An 18,740-nucleotide genomic window follows, 5' to 3' on the forward strand; every position below is an offset into this window, starting at 1 on the left:
AATACATGGTCCATAGCAAAGATAAACAGACTGCTACTGCTGTTTCCTTCTGCTTAAGCAGTATTCTCAGTGCACTGATTTGGCTTCTGTCATAGCATCACTATCACAGTATCACTATGACTGGAACATCACTAATTGTCACCTGAGTTGATGAAGCTCATTTGACTTGGACATGAAACCGAGTCTTTAGTCTTATTGGCCCAGCCTTGTGGAATGCTCTTCCAGTAGAGATTCAACAGCTGCCCTCTCTATTGACCTTTAAGGTTTCCTGAAAACTTTACTTTGTAACAGGTAGAGCACCAAGTTAAACACTTTCTGAAGAGTGATTTGCTTTAGATTTTTAAAAAGTGGTTTATATTGTGTATATATAATTGTTGTAAACCACTTAGATATATTTTAATGAAATAGCATCATACAGGTTTTTTAAAATAAATAAATAAATAAATAAATAAGTGCGGTCACTACCATGTCATTCTGGTGCTTGTAGCTGGAGTGCAGTTCTGAGCAACACTATGTAGACAATTCCCACAGAACACAAATCCTCTTTAGTCCATTAGCTGACATAGAAGAGGATCCAAAACACATTACTTAATCTAATTTTATTTTCTTTATATGCTGAGAACAAAGTGTGTGCCCATGCATTTAGTTTTTTTTAACAGTGTGACTAAAGCCTTACTCACACAACAGTTCCACATTCAGTGAAAACGTAGAGGGGATTTTGCCCATTGGTCCAATTCCAATTATTGCATATTTAGTTATTCCCTGGACACATAACCTATACCATGTTGCTCTCCAGATGTGTTGGGCTACAGTACCCATCAGACCCAGCCAGTAAGACAGTGGCCAGGGATGATGGGAGTTGTAGTCCAACATCTGGAGGCCACCAGCTTGACTGTATACCTCCCCGCATATACAGCTAGTACTCTTTTGAGTTTCTTTCTGTGCTGTCAGTGGTCTTGCAGGTTTCCAGACTGTACACAGGCAATGTTTACAGGTTTGGTTGAATGCACAGAGTCTTGGAGCATAGTCAGCAGGCACCATCCTGCTTCCCCCCTCCCTTCCATGCAGTCACTGGGCTGGATCCACACCATTGCACTTAGGTCTCATTGAAACCAATGTGAAAGGCCCCATTGGTTTCAATGGGACCTGAACAGCAACTAATCAATTTCATCTCTATCCAACCCACTGAATGCAAAATTGTCATGCGAACAGGATTTGAGCTTCCCTTGCAGCAAACTGATAAGCCACCAAAGTATTTCCATTCTTTTTTTAAAGTGCCAGTAGATTTATGTAATGGCTCAGACATACCATTGCCCTTTTTGATGTTTATTTCTTAGCGTTAGTACAGCAAAGAACAATTCTTCTTTACTATTATTACATTGGACACACTATTTCCTCTCCCCCTCCCTTCTCAAGAAGGCTTACCCACCCCCTTTCCCTTTCCCTTTTAAGGGGCTGGATTTACGTGTGTATAAATCAAGTTGCTTATACTGCAGTTTATTAAAAGGAGAAATGAAAGGGAAAGAAACATCACTGCATATAGTTCACAAATTCTCAGACAGGTTTTGTGGGCCATCTGAGTATTGTTGAAAAGACTTCTCACTTACTTTCACTTGGTGAGTGGGCCAGGAGAGGTTTCTAACCTTAAGAGAAATAATTTAAAAGTTTCAGGCAGGTGGAAAGGAGAGATGAAAAGCAAGATGAAGAGGTAATTCAACACTGCTCTGGAATGAAGTCCAGGATGGGGCTAGCAGAGAACACGGCTAATGAACCACTTGCTTTGCTTATACAGAGAATGGTAAAACCAAGTTTGATTAGGTTGGGGTGATGTGGGGTGGCTTTTCTGTTTCCTCAGTCTTAAAATGAATTGCATTCCAGTCACTGGGGAAAAAATTGACAGAAAGATATAATCTATTGCTGCAGGGGAAAGGTTGTGTTTTTCATAGCAACTATGTAGAAGCTGCTTTTGGTGGTGATTTGACCTCAATTTTTTTTTAAACTTTCCTAGAAGGTGAAGTGTATATGGAGGGGAAATAGACTGAATCGTATTAATATTTAAAGAATAGAAAAGGGCTATGTTTGTTTGTAGCCTGCAACTCCCTTGAATTTAGAGATTCTCTACTCTCATTTTTTGAAGCAAGGTTCTCAGTCTTATTGGGACGCGGGTGATGCTGTGGGTTAAACCACAAAGCCTAGGGGTTGCTGATCAGAAGGTCGGCGGTTCGAATCCCTGCGATGGGGTGAGCTCCCATTGCTCGGTCCCAGCTCCTGCCAACCTAGCAGTTCAAAAGCACGTCAAAGTACAAGTAGATAAATAGGGACCGCTCCGTCGGGAAGGTAAACAGCGTTTCCGTGTGCTGCTCTGGTTCGCCAGAAGCAGCTTTGTCATGACTTGGAAGCTGTACGCCGGCTCCCTCGGCCAATAACGCGAGATGAGTGCCACAACCCCAGAGTCGGTCACGACTGGACCTAATGGTCAGGGGTCCCTTTACCTTTACCTTCTCAGTCTTAAAGAATCTAAACATGTTAGAAGCATGTGCTGTAAGGCAAAGAGAATCAGAAAACTAGCAAATGAAAGAAGCCTAACTACAGTTCATTAAAAGCCTAGTTACTGCCATGTTTATTTCACTTTAGCTGAATGGCTATTTCAAGATTTCCCACATTGGTTTTGCTGCTTAAGATTTAATATTTTAATAATAATAATTTTAATATGCGTACAAAACTGACACTTTTGTAACTTACATAGGATGGAAAATGTTGCTAATGACTAACATTCAACAAAGGAAAATGGAAACACTTGTTGTAAGTTAAAAGAGCAGAGATTTGTCTTGTCCCTGTGCAAGATAAACAGTGAAGTCTCTTTCATAGGATTCTGGTGGTTTGCAATAGAGTATGAAATAATAATTTTGCAGTGGACCTTCCCTTGCAGTTTCTCTACTTAGATATGCTGTGGTTTTTATTGGCACACGTCTCACACACCCTAAATACTAAAGCAGCCTTCCCCAACCCACTGCTTTCCAAACGTTGCGGAATAAAACTCCTACCATCCCTGAACATTGGCCACGCTGGCTTGGGCTGATGGGAGTGGTAGCCTAAAACATTGAGAGGGTATTAGGTTGGGGAAGACTGTATGTCATCCTTGTGGTAAAGAAATCTTATTTATTTAATAAACTTATTAGACGCTTGTCACCCAGAGGGTCCTCAAGCAACTTACATTGAAAAATATATACATAAATTCATTGTACAGTAAAAAGGGCAGAGGATCGTATACCCAACAGCAGCAATCTAAGGCTGCTGTTTTATTCCTTCCTCAAGCTATAGCACATAAATTCTTGGATTTTAAAAGTATTAAACAACTGCATAAGAAAAAGTATGTCAGGGTTTTTTGTGTATTTTTGGAAGGGGGAGCCTCAGTATTAAGTGGAAATCACTTTATCCGTAACATTAATATCTCCATTGTCCATACTGGTTGGGCAAATATCTTAGTTCACAGCAATATAAAGTATCAGATTCAAAATCAAAATTATAAGCATCTTGCATTTAAAAAAAATATGGAAAAATTGATGTTACATAATTACATCTGGAATAGTTCTTTAATTACTTTATCTTCCTGTCATATTTTATTTTAAAATTTTATATACCCCATTCCTTACATTTATGTGTCTCTTGGGGTACTCCTAAAACATTGTTTCAGATAATTACAAAAAACCTCCACAGGGTTTTGTACTAGATCTTAGAAACATGTTTTTAAGAAAATGAAGCTTTTAGCCAGATAATTTGCCTATACTTTCTAAGCAAGTAATTTACTCTTTTCCTTTTCTTTGTTAGTCTTAATGCTAAAACAGTCCATTGGGACTGATGTACTTGCAATAATACAGTGTTTGTAATATGCAGTAAAGAAGTTTCATCAATTTCTATAAAACTTTTAATGTTTCTCCTTGATATTTCATGCTGTAAAAATATGTTGCTGTAAAAAATAACCTATAAATGTGATCAAACCTTTGCCTTCTGTTCTAGTCACCCTCCTCTACTATTTAATCTGCATATACACTTCAACCATAGTTGTCCTGGTAATATTTAATAATGATGTTTCTCCCTAAAAAGTTCAGTTGTAATGTCTGTTTTACAAAGTCTGTATGCGAAAGTCTACTGGCATGCACTTAGACTCCTCAAGATCTTCTTGTATAAAGTCTGTGCAACTGTGAACTATTCGTTGCTTTATATCTATTCTGTATCAAAATTTACATACTGAAAGGATTCAGATGCATTCGTGCATGCTTCTTGCATTCCTGCTGAATCAGTGCATTGGCAGCCTGAAAAATTCATTTTGTGAACATGCTTTTGTAATTAATATATACACCAGGGATGGAGATCCTGTGGCCCTCCAGATGTTGCTTGACTACAGTTCCCATCATCCCTGTCCATTGGCTGTTCCACCTGGGGCTAATTCAGCCACATCTGCAAGACCACTCCTGAAATACACAAGCTGGTTCAAGTTACCTTCACATCCATCATTTAAGCTTGGGCCCTTGATACTGCAATGTTTTGCGGTTTGCTTGATCCTTTGCTGTTGCTAACTTCACATTGATAGTATAATATCTGATGGCTACAATACTGCCAGTTTTGTTATAAACTATCCTACAAATCAGTTTAATCATTTCTACTTGTATTAGCCACACTTCCACCAAGTGTTGGGGGTGAGGTACAAATAACAATAATTATATTAAATTTTCAGCACCTAGAATCTTTTTGAGAAGTATCTGTCCCAGATCGATGGATTCTGCCAATAGTTCAGTAACAATTTCTCCTTCATGTCGTTTTAGGGTGTACCTGGTATAATGGGAGAAAGAGGAGTTCCTGGGCTTAAGGTTAGTAGATAAAACTTATTGTTAATCTTTCTTATTTGTGTGTATTCGTCATTGTTCTTGTTTCATTTATAATTGCGAACAATGTGTTGAATAGGTTGGGACTTAACAACTTACAAAGTTTTACCCACTGAGCTTCGTGATGTAGCAGGAACCTGAATCATAACCTCCAACACCCATACTTATAGCACTTTCTTTACCATACTATTCCATCAAGTACATTGGCTTGGATCACTGACTTTGATCCTATCTGAAGGAGCATATCTTTAGTCAAGAATGGCTGGCAGAAAGGAGGGAGGTGACTTTTGCTAATTCTCCCTCTTTTAGCTCACATGTATGGAGAGTTGGGAGACCCTCTAGAAAAGTGTAAGGATCCTATCTTCCACAAGGAAGGGGGAATTGGCAAAAGTCTTCAAAAGTCTTCCATGGACAGAAGGAACCCTTCCATTTGTATGTTCAGACCCAGAGGACCCCCCCCCCCAAAAAAAATTCACACTTGACTCAAATTTTAGTTTTGGTTTTTGGCAGAATTTATTGATTACAGAAAGTGAGTAGATGCATAGGCTCTGGTTCGACTAGCTCCCTGCACTCTTGCAGGTAGCGCTGACCCAGGGCACCAGCATAGGTCAGCCCAAGGGTGAACACCTGGATAGACAAAAAGCCAGGAAAGGAATAACAGTTAACAAAGGAGGGGAAGAAAACAAATTGGAAGGGATTAAGGAAAAGAAGGGATAATGGAAAGAAATCACCAGGACGATCCGTCAAAGGTAATTCTCTCTCGGCTGCACAGAGGACACGCTGTTAGCGTGTTCTGAATGCACGTGCTGAAAGAGGAAGCTCTGGGTCACGTGCATGGGTATATATAGATCCCTCGATCCATTTGAACTGCGCCCCGTTGGCCAGATTGAACCCAACATCAAGGGACCTACCAATCGGGTTTTGTGGCTGACCAATCTTACCCACCCACAACACAGGAGGTCAGTCTCCAGGTCTCACCGCAACACATGCCCTCTTTTAGGGAGGACACGATTTATGGAGGGCGAAATCTGTATCTCGGCCATTGTAGGTATATAGTTGGAATTACTCTTTTGCTTTCAATCTTTGTTACTGTAAAGGCCATAGTACCCTTTGTATTAATCCAGCTGGACTTTTAAACTGATCCAGTCCTTTGTGGCTTTTAAAGTCGGTTTTCAAACTTATTTGGAGGGTACCTCCTTCACTCCCTGTTAAATGAAGAGCAAGCTTGTTCTCTTGCATGAGAGGTGACCACAGACCCATAGCTTTGCGTGCAAAAGGCTCAAGGTTCAGTCTGTAGTTCACTCTGATGGCATGGGGAATATTTTTACCTTGGAGAGCCACTGCCAGTCAAAGGAGATGGGCAGATAGCTTGGCATTATTTACTTAAGGCAGCTTCCTGTGCTCCTCACTACGTTCTCTCATTTATTGTGTGGGATTGAGGGTTGCAGGCGAATCCTGCAATGTAATTAGGACACAGTTTGATCAAAATGTGATTTTGAGCAAAATAGCCCCAAATTCCTCACAATACAATAAAAGGAACACATTATTCTACTGCCGAAATGTAATTTCACTTAGATTTAATGACATTCCTGTAGCCTGTCTAATTACGTCAGCTGTGCCTGTGTTTGTCAGGAAGCACATCGGCCTCTCAGCAGAATTTGCACATTATATTGCTATTGACAGCTAACTAGGTGGAGGGAGGGGGCGTGAAAATCATGGGCTTGCTCTTTGTCCACCAGGAAAAGAACATAGGCCTTTCGGGAACAGTCATTTCTCACTTCAGAATCCCAGCGATGATGCTTAATGCTTAATTAGTTTCCACGGCAGTATCTTTTAGAATTGCAGAGGAATCAATAGCCCTCAAATGGGATTTGAATGAGCTACAGTGGTTAAGCTCTGACAAGATGAGCTGTCTAGGTCAGGTTCAGAGAATTGAAAAGTGGCTTGCCAATGTGCTGGTTTGTCAAGCAGTCAGGTTTGTCAAGCAGCAACAGGTTTAAGCTTTCTTACACTGGATTCAGTGCCTGATTATGTAGCTGTCTGAAAATTTAAAAGGAAGGTTTAATCTTTAGGCCACAACTCACTGAGGTTTATGGATTCTTGCCCATATGCCAATTTGTCCTCATCCCTGTCCATAATATTCTCTATCATTCAACCATATGCAAAGCCATCACAAGATGGAGCAACTTTTGTTTTTCTGCTACCCCAGACGGGACAACTAGAACCAATGGAAATTGCAAGCAAACAATTTTTTGGTTAAACATTTGACTATGACAGTGGAAGAGACTACGGTATCTCAGGATGTGGTGGGCTCTCTTTCTCCTGAAAGAAGCAAACTCACAGCAGTACAAATCTGATATGTACAAACAAGCCACTTATTGGTCTTCTAAAATGTATTTGCTATTGACCCAGGAGAGGTGCTCAGTACTCAGCACTCAGCACCCAACCTATGCTTCTGCTGCCACATCCCAGTCTCTCTTGCCAGGCAAAGAGTCACTCCATTATTATTTTTATATTTAGAATATTTCTTACTTGCTTTCCCCCATAAGGTCCCAATTGTGAGGTAGTGTGGGAGTTAAGGCTCTGTTAGTTGTTACCCAACAAATGGCTAGTAGCAGGGGTAGAGAGCCTCCAGCCCATGAGCCAATCTTGGCCTACCAGTAGATCCAACTTGCCTCCTCACAAGACAATTTTCCCCAAACTACACACCTGTCCTTCAACTGATGCCATAGGGTGATATCAGCTGATGGGCAGTGGGTGGGGTTCCCTGTGGAGAATACACTGGTGAAGCAGACCCCTGCAGGGAGCAGGACTAAACCCTCCCCCACCCAACCCCACCCCACTCATCAGCTGATGGACAAAGAGCTCAGTGCTACTAGGTGCTGCTTTGCTGGAAGGGAACATGCTAGTTAAGCATACTTCTTTCCCCATCCCATGGGTCAACTTTGACAGGCAGGTGGATGGGATCACCCACTTATCAGTCACCAGCCATCATCATGATATCAGATGATGACACTAACTTGTCAAAGTTAGACCACAGGTTATGGGAAGATAAAAGTTCTGGCTCACCTGACCAAAAGGGTTCTCTACTCCAGTCTGTAGTGATTCTAGTAAAGAAAGGAGGCATAAGAAGTATTTGGGGTGTTGCTGCCACATGGCATCATAAACAGCTGATACTGGACAAACAAAAAACTGGATGGGAGCAAGTCAGCTTTGTAGTAAAAGAGGCGTTCTCTCATTAATCTAATACGTTTAAAAGTTGGATAAGATATAAATTATACTATCTCATTTTTTTGGAAATGTGATAGGATCAATTTCAAAATTTGTGATGAATCAATTTCAAAATTATTACTACTTTCATTACATCCTTTAAAAATTGCACAGGTTAAATTTAATGTTTTCCTACAGATTAATTTTAAGGGGGATCTTACAACTCTGTACTACCTGTACTTTGGAGCCATTACTGATCTGAACTTTTGTTTCTGTCTTCTGTTTAAATTAGGGTGACCCTGGCCAACGAGGAGAAAGGGTGAGCAGTACGCTTTCTTAAAAAGCAAATAAATCTAAAATCATTCTCAGAGCTTTCTTGACATCTGATGGGAGGGCATTCCACAGGGAGGGTGCCACTGCCGAGAAGGCCCTCTGCCTGGTTCCCTGTATCTTCATTTCTCACAGTGAAGGAACTGCCAGAAGGCTTCTCAGAGCTGGACCTCAGTGTCCGGGCTGAACGATGGGGGTGGAGACGCTCCTTCAGGTATACAATCCTGTGTTATAACCACTGCTATTTTTCTAGAAATAGAGGTGCCGTAACTCTCCATGAAAGCCTCCCTTGCTCTCTTGGAATGGCAATGGTGCCCTCTGAGATGTCTGGAACTGAGTTCTAGAGAGTTCCGGCTGGGAAAAAAACAAAAAACCTTGGTTATAACTAACTTGGGGGGGGGGAATGTCAATAACAATATACGGTAATTGGGAGGAAATATTGATAGTGTTACAGATTTTTAGTGGGAGGCAGAGGGTGAATTAAACACAGTGCACATATTTTATTGATTGTTTTACTTTTTAGGGTGATTCTGGAGAAGCTGGGCCCAAAGGTGACTCGGGAGAAAAGGTACAGTTCATAGTGAATATTGTGGGGAAAAGATACGTTCACAGTAATTTAATGTTTAAAAAATGTTTCGAAAAGTATCGAAAACAAACTATGCACATAGAATATTTCTTAAAATGTTTTTCTCTGATAAGAAACAATCATAACAGCAATAAGCAAGAGTACAATAGCCATTGTTACAGAATGCGTGGTTCTTTACACATTTGGGGGGACCGTGACTGGTTCTTGACCCACATACCTCCCAGGGTGGTTTGAGATTATTAAAATGCTTATTCATTATATCTCTCTATTTCAACAACATAGACTACATTTACTCAGCTAGCATAAAATGAGATAATGGCACACATTTTCCCCCCAGTATTATGAATAAATTATTAACAAATCAAATACAACTGGATTTCACAGCTGCATCTCTCCGCACAACTCTTGCTTTGTTTCTGAATACGGCAGGGCAAATCTATTTTCAAATATTATTTCTCAAAGCATGATATTTACAGTCAAGTGGGTAATACTTGAGTCTTTTTTCGATCTCCCCATATCAAAACTTCTTTTTTAAAAAAGTTCCTTTCATTAATTTGAGAGTGTTTATATCTGTGGGGTTTACAGAACAAATTCAAGGACAGCCAGTTTGAAAGGCATGTGCTCCATCAGAGTGGAGCTTTCCCCCTTTTTTTCTTCAGTAAATATAATATGAACATAGTATTATCCTGTCATTTGTGATACTTAGTTAGATTTCAGTTCTCAAGATAAACTTCGTGATGAGTTGGAGGAAAGGGATGATAGCTCTGACAGATCTTGATTGAGAAGAAATAGAAGACTACAGGGCTCTTTCAGTCTGACTTTATTAATTTAGAGATTTCAACACATCTCACCATGATAAGTAATTTTTTGGGAGAGAAGGATAGTCTCTTTTTCTAAATAGCGGCAATTATCTTGTGATATATATTTTTTAAAAAACATGAAGAGTCTGCCTTCACATGCTATTCCTTTTTTCCAGACCTGTTTAAATTGGCTGTGAAACATGAAAACGAATCTGTAATAATTTCATATAAAACAGGAAAGATGAAGAAGCATTTTTTCTTGCACGTGACATGTTCATTTCAATTGCCTGTTTGTCTTTGGTCCCACAATGGTCTATGTATGCATGCCTTACCTTTCAAGGTGGCAAACATGGTCCCCCCCTCCACCCAATTTTATCTTCACAACAACCCTGTAAGGTAGGTGAGACGGAGAGATAGTGGCTGCCCAAAGGGTCACCCAATGAGCTATTTGGCTGGTTGGCTGGGGATTTGTACCTGGGTCCACCCACAGACCTAGTCTGACATTCTAACAACTATGGTGAGCTACAATTGTTAGTGATTTATGTCCTTGGTGAGATTTGTTTCTTAAACTTTATCCCTGAAGAAGGATTAATCTGAAAAATACTAAGCACCTGTGGTTTCTTCCTCTTATTTCCTCTCATGGTGCCTTCCTGGTTTTATTCTCACAACCACATCACACTCACTCTCAACTATAGTTTATGAGTGAACATGACCCATAAAATATTTCATGATTATATTGGTTTGCTACAACTGTTAAATCTACACTTAAATTTCCACATTTGATCATTGTTTCTGGATTTTTTTATTCAGGGTGACCCTGGATCTTCTGCTGCAGGAATTAAGGTAATGTATAAATCACAGCCTTTCTCCGCTAGCTTTGCTACTGAATGCCCAAATGAATTTTGCTGCATTCTCCTTCCTTCTTTCCAGCTTGGAGGTACTCCTACACCCATTTTATGATCTTGCATTCTATCATGTGTTTGTTTTAGGGAGAACCCGGAGAATCAGGTCGACCAGGACAAAAGGTAATGTTTCAAAGTTATTCACTTATATACTTGCAAGTGATAATCCTTGCATCTGATTAAGTGCTATAGTCCACAAAACCTCATGCCGGTAAAATAATTATCTTCAAGTTGCCACAAAACTGTTTGTTGCTTTTGCTGCAAAAGACTTAACACAGCCACCATTCTGAAAACTTAAATGATGCTTTCCATCAGTATTAAATCTGTGAGATGAATTAATGTTCATTTATTAAGCTCCCTACCACACCATTATTACTACTGTTATTATAATTTCAAAAAAATTCTATACCACCCCTCACCCAAAGATCACAGGGTAGTTTACAATATAAAAACACAGAAACACATACCATAATAACAAAGAAAACAAAAACAACAGCCAGCACTCCACACATAAAATGCCATGGAAAGTCTGAGGAGAATTAGCAAGGACATATTTCCCCATCTTTCTCCCAACAGAAGTCATCAAACAGGGTGACCAAAGCAGTTCCTGCACCAAAACCAGCCCTAAGCCCAAATTGAAATGGATCTAGAAAATCAGGTTCCTCCAAGTAGCAGCGGAGCAAGCCAACTGGGCACCTGGGGCCAGGGGCGGGGCCAACTGCCCACGGGGCAGGGCGAGCCGGGGCAGGACTCTCCCAGGGGCTTACGAGGAGTCTGCCTGCCTCCTCCCACTCAGCTGTCCTACAGCTGGGGGGGAGGCAGCGGGCAGACTGTTTGGGGCAGCACGGAGCCTGCGGGCAGCCAAGCCACCGCATCACTCCCAGGAGAGACACGTGGTTCGGGCGCGCTGCAGGCCCCGCGGTGAGTGCCACCCGGCATTCTGTCACCCCCCTCAGTGGTGACACCCGGGGCGACCCGCCCCCACCACACCCCCTTCCTCCACCCCTGCCTCCAAGAATGTCTGGCTCTGGTCTGTGACCACCTGCTCAAGAAACCTGCCCAATAATGGGAGATTAGCAGAGAGTGTTTCTTGAGGAGTGGTTTTACCACTCCCTCCTTCAAGCAGGCAAGGGCCACCCCCTCTCGCAAGGAGGTATGAAGCACCTCCCTGGCCCAGCCAGCTGTCCCCTCCCTGATGGTTTTTATTAGTCAAGAGGAGCAGGGGTCAGCCCAAGACCTTTTGTTACTTGATGCAAAGGACAAGAAGATGCAATCCCCAGTCCATATACAAAAGCCAACTAGGCCGGCAGCTGAATCTTGCTTCAACACTGGTGATGGGACACTGTTCTCCACAGCTGGAAGATGGCAGACTAGCTTAGGGAGCGCTGACCTGAGCACTTGACAGTTTTCCTGTAGAAGCTGCCACCTGAGCCATCTGTCTCACTCTCCCTAGGGCCGGTCCTGAATAATACAATGCTGTGAAATATTCCCTTAAAAATGAGGGGTCTATTAAACTAATATGGAATGGCTAGCTATCCTGTTCCCAATGAAGCACATGAACTCTCCTGGAACCATCCCTCATCATTATTCTCTCCTGTTTTCAGAATCACACTGGAAATATATTTCCTAATATGCTTACTTGCCGAAAAAAAGATAACTAGATCATATAAAAAATTGCACACCAGGCCATAAAATGTTTTAAACATTTCACTTTTTATGACATAGTTTGTGCTATGCTGGCTAGGTCCTTGGTTCATTCATTTTACTAGGGATTAAATGGGAGGAACATCAGAAACTACTTAAACTTTATGGAGGATGTTAAGCTGCATTTGGTGGATGGCACCCCTGGGCAGATACTCTGTCAAACTCTATAGGCCAGGATATGGAGAGACTTGCTTAGTTGGGGCTTTTCCCCCTTTGAGCAGCAGACCCTCAGGCAATATCACAAGCACCTTTTGAAAGTTGCCTAAAGTTCTTTCCATATTTGAGAAACTCAAGGCTAATGCCCTTTGGGTGTCCAGAATTAACTGTCCTCCTCTTTTGAATTCTAGCCATGGATTTTTAAAAGAATGGCTCAAAAAATACTGCTTATTAAAAAAAAATCTTATTGATAAATATGTACATAAAGTATTTGCAACCAATGGATATTTATGTTTAAAGCTGTTATGATATGCAAATTTATTTTGCTCATAAGAGTCTCTTTTAATTGGAAAAGCTAGTTAATGCATCTTAGATGAATTAATCTATAAAACCTTTAAAATTGTTTATCATGCATTGGATGCACTACAGCATATTTTAAACCATGTTTGAATCATGTTCTCTATTGCTCTTTTCATCAGTCAGGGAATAGCTTGCTGAAATGTGGCGTCACTAAAGTGGTTCTCACTCCATTACGTTCATGATTGACCAAATGGATGAGATTGCAATGAATAATCCATAGCCATGAAATCCACATTAATGTAGAATTTGATGAGATTATTGCTTTGGGTGGAAATGCATGATACCATAAATAAATAGATGTAGAGGGCACAATCCATTGGGGATTTCTCCCGTGCAAGATTCCTTGCAACAAAAGTCATCACAGCTGTAGTGTTCTGGAGCTCCCACTGGACTTGGGTCACAAAGTCCATTAAGCCTCATCTGATTCAGGGACAGAAAACTCTGTGTTGTTTTAAATGCAATACGTTTCACACCTAGTCTTGAGGATATAAGAAAATGTCATTGCCTTGCATACGTATAGGTAGAATCCTGAAAAGTAATATTGCTTTTCTGTATTATTTTAGTTGGATTCTTAGAGCTCTCCTGTACATACCTTTTCATCTGTGGTTCCAGTGGTGCTCAACACATCATAAACTCAATTGCACAACAAATCTTAGTTGGATATAATACAAGCTCTCAAATTCTGACCTCCCAGTATATCTCTGCCTTAAAGCACTTGCAATTTCATCTTCAGACCTGTACAGCAGAAGCTATCAATTAGCATTAAGTAATGAGTTTGTGATGATGCCTAACATATCCTGAGAACCTCTCTGATACCATGAAATCTATGATCTACCATAAATGATGTCTGAACTAAAGACACTTAAAGTAGAAATGAATTGATGTACTGTGCTGCTTGCTGCTTTATTTTCAGTGTGTATAATTCCTATATATAAAATTTTAGAAATTTAGAAGCTAGATACATGCTGGTGAGTAAAATGGTTGCAATGATCTATCCATCAGATACTTCTATCATGCAGTGTCTGGTCCATTCATTTCAGAGGTACTTGCAGGGTCTCTTCAGTGCCAGCCAAATACATGTTGCTACCTGAAGCAAGCCTAAATGGCACTTGTGCATGCACACATGCCAGGATCAGCATTTTTAAAACTTTGGCTGCATATTCCTGCCTTCATCTATCTTCCCTGACCACTAAGACCAGCCCTGGATCTCTTAAAAATAGCAGCTAGAAACTGAGCAGTGACAGTGTTTGATGGCCTTTGTCCTATTTTTTATTATCACAAGTGATTCATAAAATGCTTTTTTCCATTTCATACGTCTGTGAATCAAATAAAATGCATACATTCACTGTGAATGTAAATTTGATTTTAACAAGACAAAGGACTTGAAAGTCTTACTGGATGTTGCATTAGAGCTAGGAGGGAAATGTCCCTGTATAGCAAGGTGACGGACAAAGCACAGGAGCACTAATGGTTTTGTAGGAACTGGTTGGCTGATGGAAGTTATACCGTAGTCAAGCAACATCTGGAGGACTATAGCTTCCTCAGTCCACAGGCTAAATCTATGAAGCTCTGATCTTTACAGTGTTCAAGTCTCGCATCCTACAACACCTTCTCCATTGCCACTGTAGATGCAGCCATTAGTGCTCCTGTATCCAGGAGCCCTTCACCTTGCCATGCCTTGCACATTTATCCTAGCTCTAAGGCAACTTCCTGTAAGGCTTTCTAGCCCTTGGCGGTTTAGTCTCTTTTGTCATCAGTAGAATTGGATTTAAGAGCAATGGTAGCAACCACCACTCATGTGCTGCAGCTAAAACCAGTTCATTAGACTGGGCTGCCTGTCAGCACTTCCTACTAAACAAGCACTTCTGCCAGTTCGGTGCACACACTGTCAGTTTACTGCACAAATGGGCTTCTTGTTTACTTCTCAGTCTCTTCATCAAAACTGTGACCTCATGGAACTGCCTTTGAATATTGTTAGGCAGCAATTTTCCAATTTTCACCCTTCTCCCTTGCTCTTAATTTATCCACAACAGATCTTAGCCCTGATAGTTTAATGCCTAATCCATTGCTTTGAAACTCTGTTTGACAGCAGACAATATTCAGCATATCAGCAAGTGCCTACTATAGAATAAAAATATGAGCTGTAAATCACAATAAGCTTGTGCAGAACATTAGAGAGGAGAGAACTTTACCATTGTTCTTATATTAACATAAATAGAACAGTGGCTAATAACTTGTCAGTGCTGTGGAAAATATAATTTATCCCTTAGCAATATTAAATGGATGGGCAGTGTTAATCTGAACCTGCATACCAGCCTAATCTACAACTGAAGTAAATCATGATGCTTTAAAAGCAATCATCATCTTGCATTTTGGGGGGAAGTTTTAATGGGCATACAGTTAATTGTAGATTCCATGCACATATGGAACTCCTTCTTGGGCAAAGGCTTTTGTCAATGCTGCAACCATGTGCCTTGCCTGTTGCGTTCAGTTTTGCACCAAAGTCCTTGGGTTTAAAAATATTTTGTTTCTTGAATGTGAAGGGTATCACTTTCAAGTAGGACATTTACGACAATTGTTTAGAGCATGAGCAACTCTTTTGCTATGAATGCCACAGTAGAAGTATGCTATCATAGAGGCTCTGTTCTGATGATGCTTGACCCACAGGACTCTAGCTTGTGGTGAAACTTGGAGCAGGCCTTAGCCTTCCTTTGTGGCTTAAAAGGCCATTGATTGTTTAATCAGCAAAAGCCTGGTTATGTAGGAACGTTTTTCCCTAGCCCCTAAAGATATGTAATGAAGGTGCCAGGTCAGCCTCCCTGGGGAAAGCATTTCATAAACAGTCTGGTTCAGTTCATATTTAGCTCGTCAGATTGAATGATACCCCTCTCTTCCCCGTTTGCTGTTCTGGAGGTCTTCTGGATTCTCCCCAGAGTGAATTGGGGGGGGGCTGGGGACAGGAGAAGTGCAGGGGAACCCCTTACACTAGCATGGGTTTGCGCTAGTGGGACTAGTTAGTTGAATCCTGCCCCATATATTTAATTTTGACTATGTAGCTATCTTTTGGCTACTAAATGTGGTTTAATATTCTCCTGCAATGCTGTATTGTTTTATTTTGTAGGGTGAGCCTGGGCTCCCTGGACTTCCTGGACTTCCTGGGATTAAGGTAAATATAGTGATGATCTCCATGTAGTGAAGTTGAACCCCCCCCCAACAATGCATGCCTCTCCACTTTAAGAAAATACCAAAATGCAGTTTCCTGTATTCTTGGCTATTTAAGAAGTCCCCTATGGTTTCTGATTCCATAAGGACTCAGATCAAAACAGAATGGGTCTCTTGTTTTCATTTGACTCTGCATTGCAGAGGCATCTGTATGCCTTACTGAAATGGAACTGCCTGTTTACTTTGTTTCACACGCCATTAACATCACTAATCTGGGTAGAATTCCATTTGCTTCTTGCTGTCTCAGTGGAGTAGTTGATGATAACACAAATCTGAAAAGAAGCAATGTTTGTAGAATATTCTTGGTATGGTTATGGAAAGAACTTTTGTAGTTTTTGTACTTCTTTCTTGAAAAAACCCTGAAAGGAAGGTCATAAGAGAAGCCAGAGTAACTTTATTCAAGCAGCCAAATGGATTATTATGTTGAAGTTCTTTAGTCATGTTTTGGTTGACAAAGCTGGTGATAGTTTTGGCAAACTGGCAGATATCAAGGAAGCAATCTGTGATGGCTAAATATACTTTGCTCTGTATGTAATTCCATCTTGTCTTCTGAAATTGCCTCTTATTTGGATTGTCAGTTTGTTTGAAATGACATGAACTCCTGCTTTTCTGACTCATATTAGCCCTGTCCAAACATTCAAACCATTCTCTGTTTCAGCTAATATTGTAGGTAAATGTAGAAAAGAGAGTATGATGTCAATCTTGATGTTGACGACATACTGTATCAATAAAACAGTGGTATATCCAGAATTGCTGGCTAATCAGGAAAAAAATTACTTAGATTGCCAGGTTTTGGATGGAGGATGGAAGAGGTCATAGCAGCAGAATTTTCTTCTTTCAAGTGTGGATGCTGGAACTTCATTCTAAGGCAGCAAGTTACTGAGCTCACTTCTAGCACATAATTCCACATGTGAAGAGTTGCAAGGTGCATGCATACTGCTTCCTCCATAGTCCTCCTCACCATGGTTCTGTTGAGCCAAGGAATGCCAGGGATTAAATTTAAGGCTTTCTTCATGCAAAATCTGTGCTCTGTCACTGAGCTACAGCCAATGTGGGCTTTGTTCCAAATATTTGGAACTGCACTGCACAGTTTGCCTCCAAACACATTCACATGCATGGTTGCTAATGCAAGTGCTGATAGGTGCCAGAATTCTGCTGGCAAAAGGCTAATATCACGGTGCTTTCCTGGGGTTCTTTAGGGATTATATCTGCACAGGTAAACCATTCAAAAAAGACTGCTTATAGGAATTAATTCTAGAACAAGATGTTTAGCCAGAAGTATTTTTCTATTCTATGTGACAAGGAGTTGGGGCCTCTCTGTGTGTTATGGCGACTTGAGAAAGGGTACATAAAAACTGACTGGGACATTCAGTACTCATTCAGATGGAGATTTCCTGTAACACAAGAGGAGAAGAAAGTAATCAGCCTCATGTTTATACAAATATATTTAATAGGCTTTCACATGCCAAAATGTTAGTACATGTAAAACTCATGTCAGCGATCATGGTTACAGAATTAGGGGTTGAGGTTTATTGAGGATGAATTAACATGAAGCATACTAGTGTGATTTTGAGCATGTTGCAGTAGTGTGAGAAAGTTTTCTAGGAACTCTGTAGAATCAAAGCATTCTGTTAATATTTTTGATAAGCCTTAAAGTGCTTATTAAAGTAACTTTGATCATGAAATCACTTTTTATTTCTGGCCAATGAAATGAGTTTGCAGTTGTCAGCAGGGCCGGCCCTAAGGCAAGGCTGGGTGGCGCAATGTGCCAGGGTGCCGGGCCGCCAGGGGGCGCTGCGCTGCGCCCGCCAGACAGCCCGGCCGCCCTCCTGCTCACCCTGCTCCTTGCCTCCCACCCGCCTGCCGCGGGTTCGATTCCCGGCCTCAGCCTGGCGGGTTGGGTTGGGGGCATGAGGAGGACAAGAGGCCGGGTGCTGCGCGGCACCGCCCCCCCCAGCAGAGGCCTCCGCGCAGGAGGAGGCGGCGCCGGCACCCTGGAGGACAACCAGGCAGCCCGGCCCACCCGCTGCGGCGCCCCTGAGCCTGGCCCATCCTCAGCGCCCACCCATGCCATGTCCCTCCTCTGCGTCCGCGGTGAGTTGGGATGGCGGCGGGACCTTTGCGCCACGGCGCTCGATGTGGTTAAGATGGCCTGGTTGTCAGAAGATTGCTGGACTGGCTTTTAACAGTGTTTTCATCATTTGCCTCCCAAATAAAAAGTTGGTAACTATTTTCATTGGTGCCTTTTAACAGAGTTTAAACATGCTCTGTTTTTCACAACCTATCTCATGACAGCAGTAATAAAACAAATGATTTACCATTCTTTACCTCTCCCTCCTTTTGTTCTTGGCTCCCACTTGCAATTTATTGATCCATTTAATGTTCTCTGCAATGCCTACACGCTGTGCTAATTTATCCAAATACAGTTTTTGTTTCCAGCTGTTCAGGAAATGTTTTAGCCTTCATAAAGTGGCAATGTTTTTCACACCAACATAACTTATTTGTAAGTCAGTCTAGAGGGCAAGTTGACACTTCCCTGTTCTTTCACTATATAATTAAGCCTGAGTTATTGACATCTGTCTCTTTT

The 18,740-nt window shown here is 41.3% G+C and overlaps 1 protein-coding gene and 1 long non-coding RNA gene across 6 annotated transcripts in view; one reads left to right on the plus strand and one right to left on the minus strand.

Annotated features, from left to right (window-relative positions):
* The window catches only part of COL25A1 (collagen type XXV alpha 1 chain), a 114,242-nt gene that overhangs the window by 53,789 nt on the left and 41,713 nt on the right, over positions 1–18,740 (plus strand). For 4 of the 5 annotated variants that reach the window (XM_088660459.1, XM_088660455.1, XM_088660458.1 and 1 more), the window contains 6 exons: positions 4,824–4,868; positions 8,386–8,412; positions 8,947–8,991; positions 10,620–10,652; positions 10,799–10,834; positions 16,053–16,097. In XM_088660459.1, the coding sequence (XP_088516585.1) occupies positions 4,824–4,868; positions 8,386–8,412; positions 8,947–8,991; positions 10,620–10,652; positions 10,799–10,834; positions 16,053–16,097 (231 nt within the window). Of the gene's footprint in view, positions 1–1,586; positions 1,799–4,823; positions 4,869–8,385; positions 8,413–8,946; positions 8,992–10,619; positions 10,653–10,798; positions 10,835–16,052; positions 16,098–18,740 lie in introns of those variants that run through there. The other variant, XM_088660460.1, reaches the window with a different exon arrangement.
* LOC148687381 (uncharacterized) overlaps positions 16,531–18,740 on the minus strand; it is a 67,902-nt gene continuing 65,692 nt past the window's right edge. Inside the window, exon 4 of the long non-coding RNA XR_015947787.1 lies at positions 16,531–17,547. This is a non-coding gene — a long non-coding RNA (uncharacterized LOC148687381). The remainder of the gene's footprint in view (positions 17,548–18,740) is intronic.

Source organism: Zootoca vivipara, chromosome Z1 (genome assembly GCF_965207765.1).
Source record: "Zootoca vivipara chromosome Z1, rZooViv2.hap1.1, whole genome shotgun sequence".
In the NCBI taxonomy this organism is placed as follows: domain Eukaryota; kingdom Metazoa; phylum Chordata; class Lepidosauria; order Squamata; family Lacertidae; genus Zootoca; species Zootoca vivipara.